This window comes from Frankliniella occidentalis, unplaced genomic scaffold (genome assembly GCF_000697945.3).
Source record: "Frankliniella occidentalis isolate FOCC.00 unplaced genomic scaffold, Focc_3.1 Scaffold34, whole genome shotgun sequence".
Taxonomy (NCBI): Eukaryota; Metazoa; Arthropoda; class Insecta; order Thysanoptera; family Thripidae; genus Frankliniella; species Frankliniella occidentalis.
In genome coordinates, this window is record NW_026267164.1 from 829,432 (window position 1) to 830,582 (window position 1,151).

General features: G+C 61.0%; 1 protein-coding gene across 1 annotated transcript in view; it reads right to left on the minus strand.

The window, feature by feature from the left end:
* LOC113214904 (uncharacterized) overlaps positions 1-1,151 on the minus strand; it is a gene marked incomplete in the record, with an annotated part of 273,650 nt that overhangs the window by 12,465 nt on the left and 260,034 nt on the right. Inside the window, 1 exon segment of the mRNA XM_052265995.1 lies at positions 171-235. Coding sequence (XP_052121955.1) covers positions 171-235 — 65 coding nt within the window.

Sequence of the window (1,151 nt, forward strand, 5' to 3'; positions counted from 1 at the left end):
AGCGGCCAGCAGCGGCCAGCAGCGGCCAGCAGCGGCCAGCAGCGGCCAGCAGCGGCCAGCAGCGGCCAGCAGCGGCCAGCAGCGGCCAGCAGCGGTCACTGACCACATTCCGTTTCTTTGTTCTTTCGCTTCCCTGTGCCGCGGCGAAGGCCACACGTGACTCGACTCACCTTCCTTGTACTGCAGGACGTCGATGTGTCGCTGCCAGATGATCATGCAGCCGTAGCAAGTTTGCCTGAAACAAGACGATTAAAACATGCGTAAGTGAGCCGGCAAGTCAAATGTTTTTAACAGTGCCAAACAGTGCCCCCCACTCACAAATCTCTCCTCTCCCGCCCCCTTCACTTTGCCCACTACTTCCGGGTCCGAGCGGCAAACCCATGACGCAAGCCTCCCCCTCTCCTCTCTCCCTCTACCCGCATTATTACCTGCCCCCAGCTCTCTCTCTCCCTCTCTCTCTCTCCGCGGCGAAAAATTATGCACCTCGTCTAGAGGACGGACAAAACCCTTTATTCAGAGCGTAGCTCATCCTTATACGGGGAGGGAGTGGTGAGAGGTGAAAGTGGTGGTGGGAGACCGGAGAGAACACGAAGAGGGAGGGAGGGAGGGAGGGAGGGAGGGAATAAGGGAGAGACGGACGGAGGCGACCCTGTCCCAGCCAGTGCAAGAAGACACGCGTGGACGGGAGGAGTGGGTAGGCTGCACCCCGTTCGCGCTGCTCCTGCTCCGCTGTCTCCTCCTCCCTCATCACTGTGCTGCCCATTGTCAGTCAACTGAACGTACCCTTTGGTCTGTTCTGGAACGCCCCGCGGTGTGCCGGCCGCGGTGTGGTCGTCACATCGTGCGCGGGGCGAGGGGAGACGCCGTGGGAGGCCGCTCTCGACTTAGCTACTGGCGGCTTATTCGCGCCCGCCAGCAGCAGGAATGCGAAGCGGGGCGACGCGAGCCGGGCCACACCCTGCACCACGCCACGCCTCCAATATCACAGCGCTCTCTCTCTCTCTCTCTCTCTCTCTCTCTCTCTCTCTCTCTCTCTCTCTCTCTCTCTCTCTCTCTCTTACACACACTCACTCTCTGTCTCTCTCCCAAACGCCAAACCCCACGTCACCCTGCCCCACGCCTAGTAGTAGCCCCAGCCCCATATCTCGGCC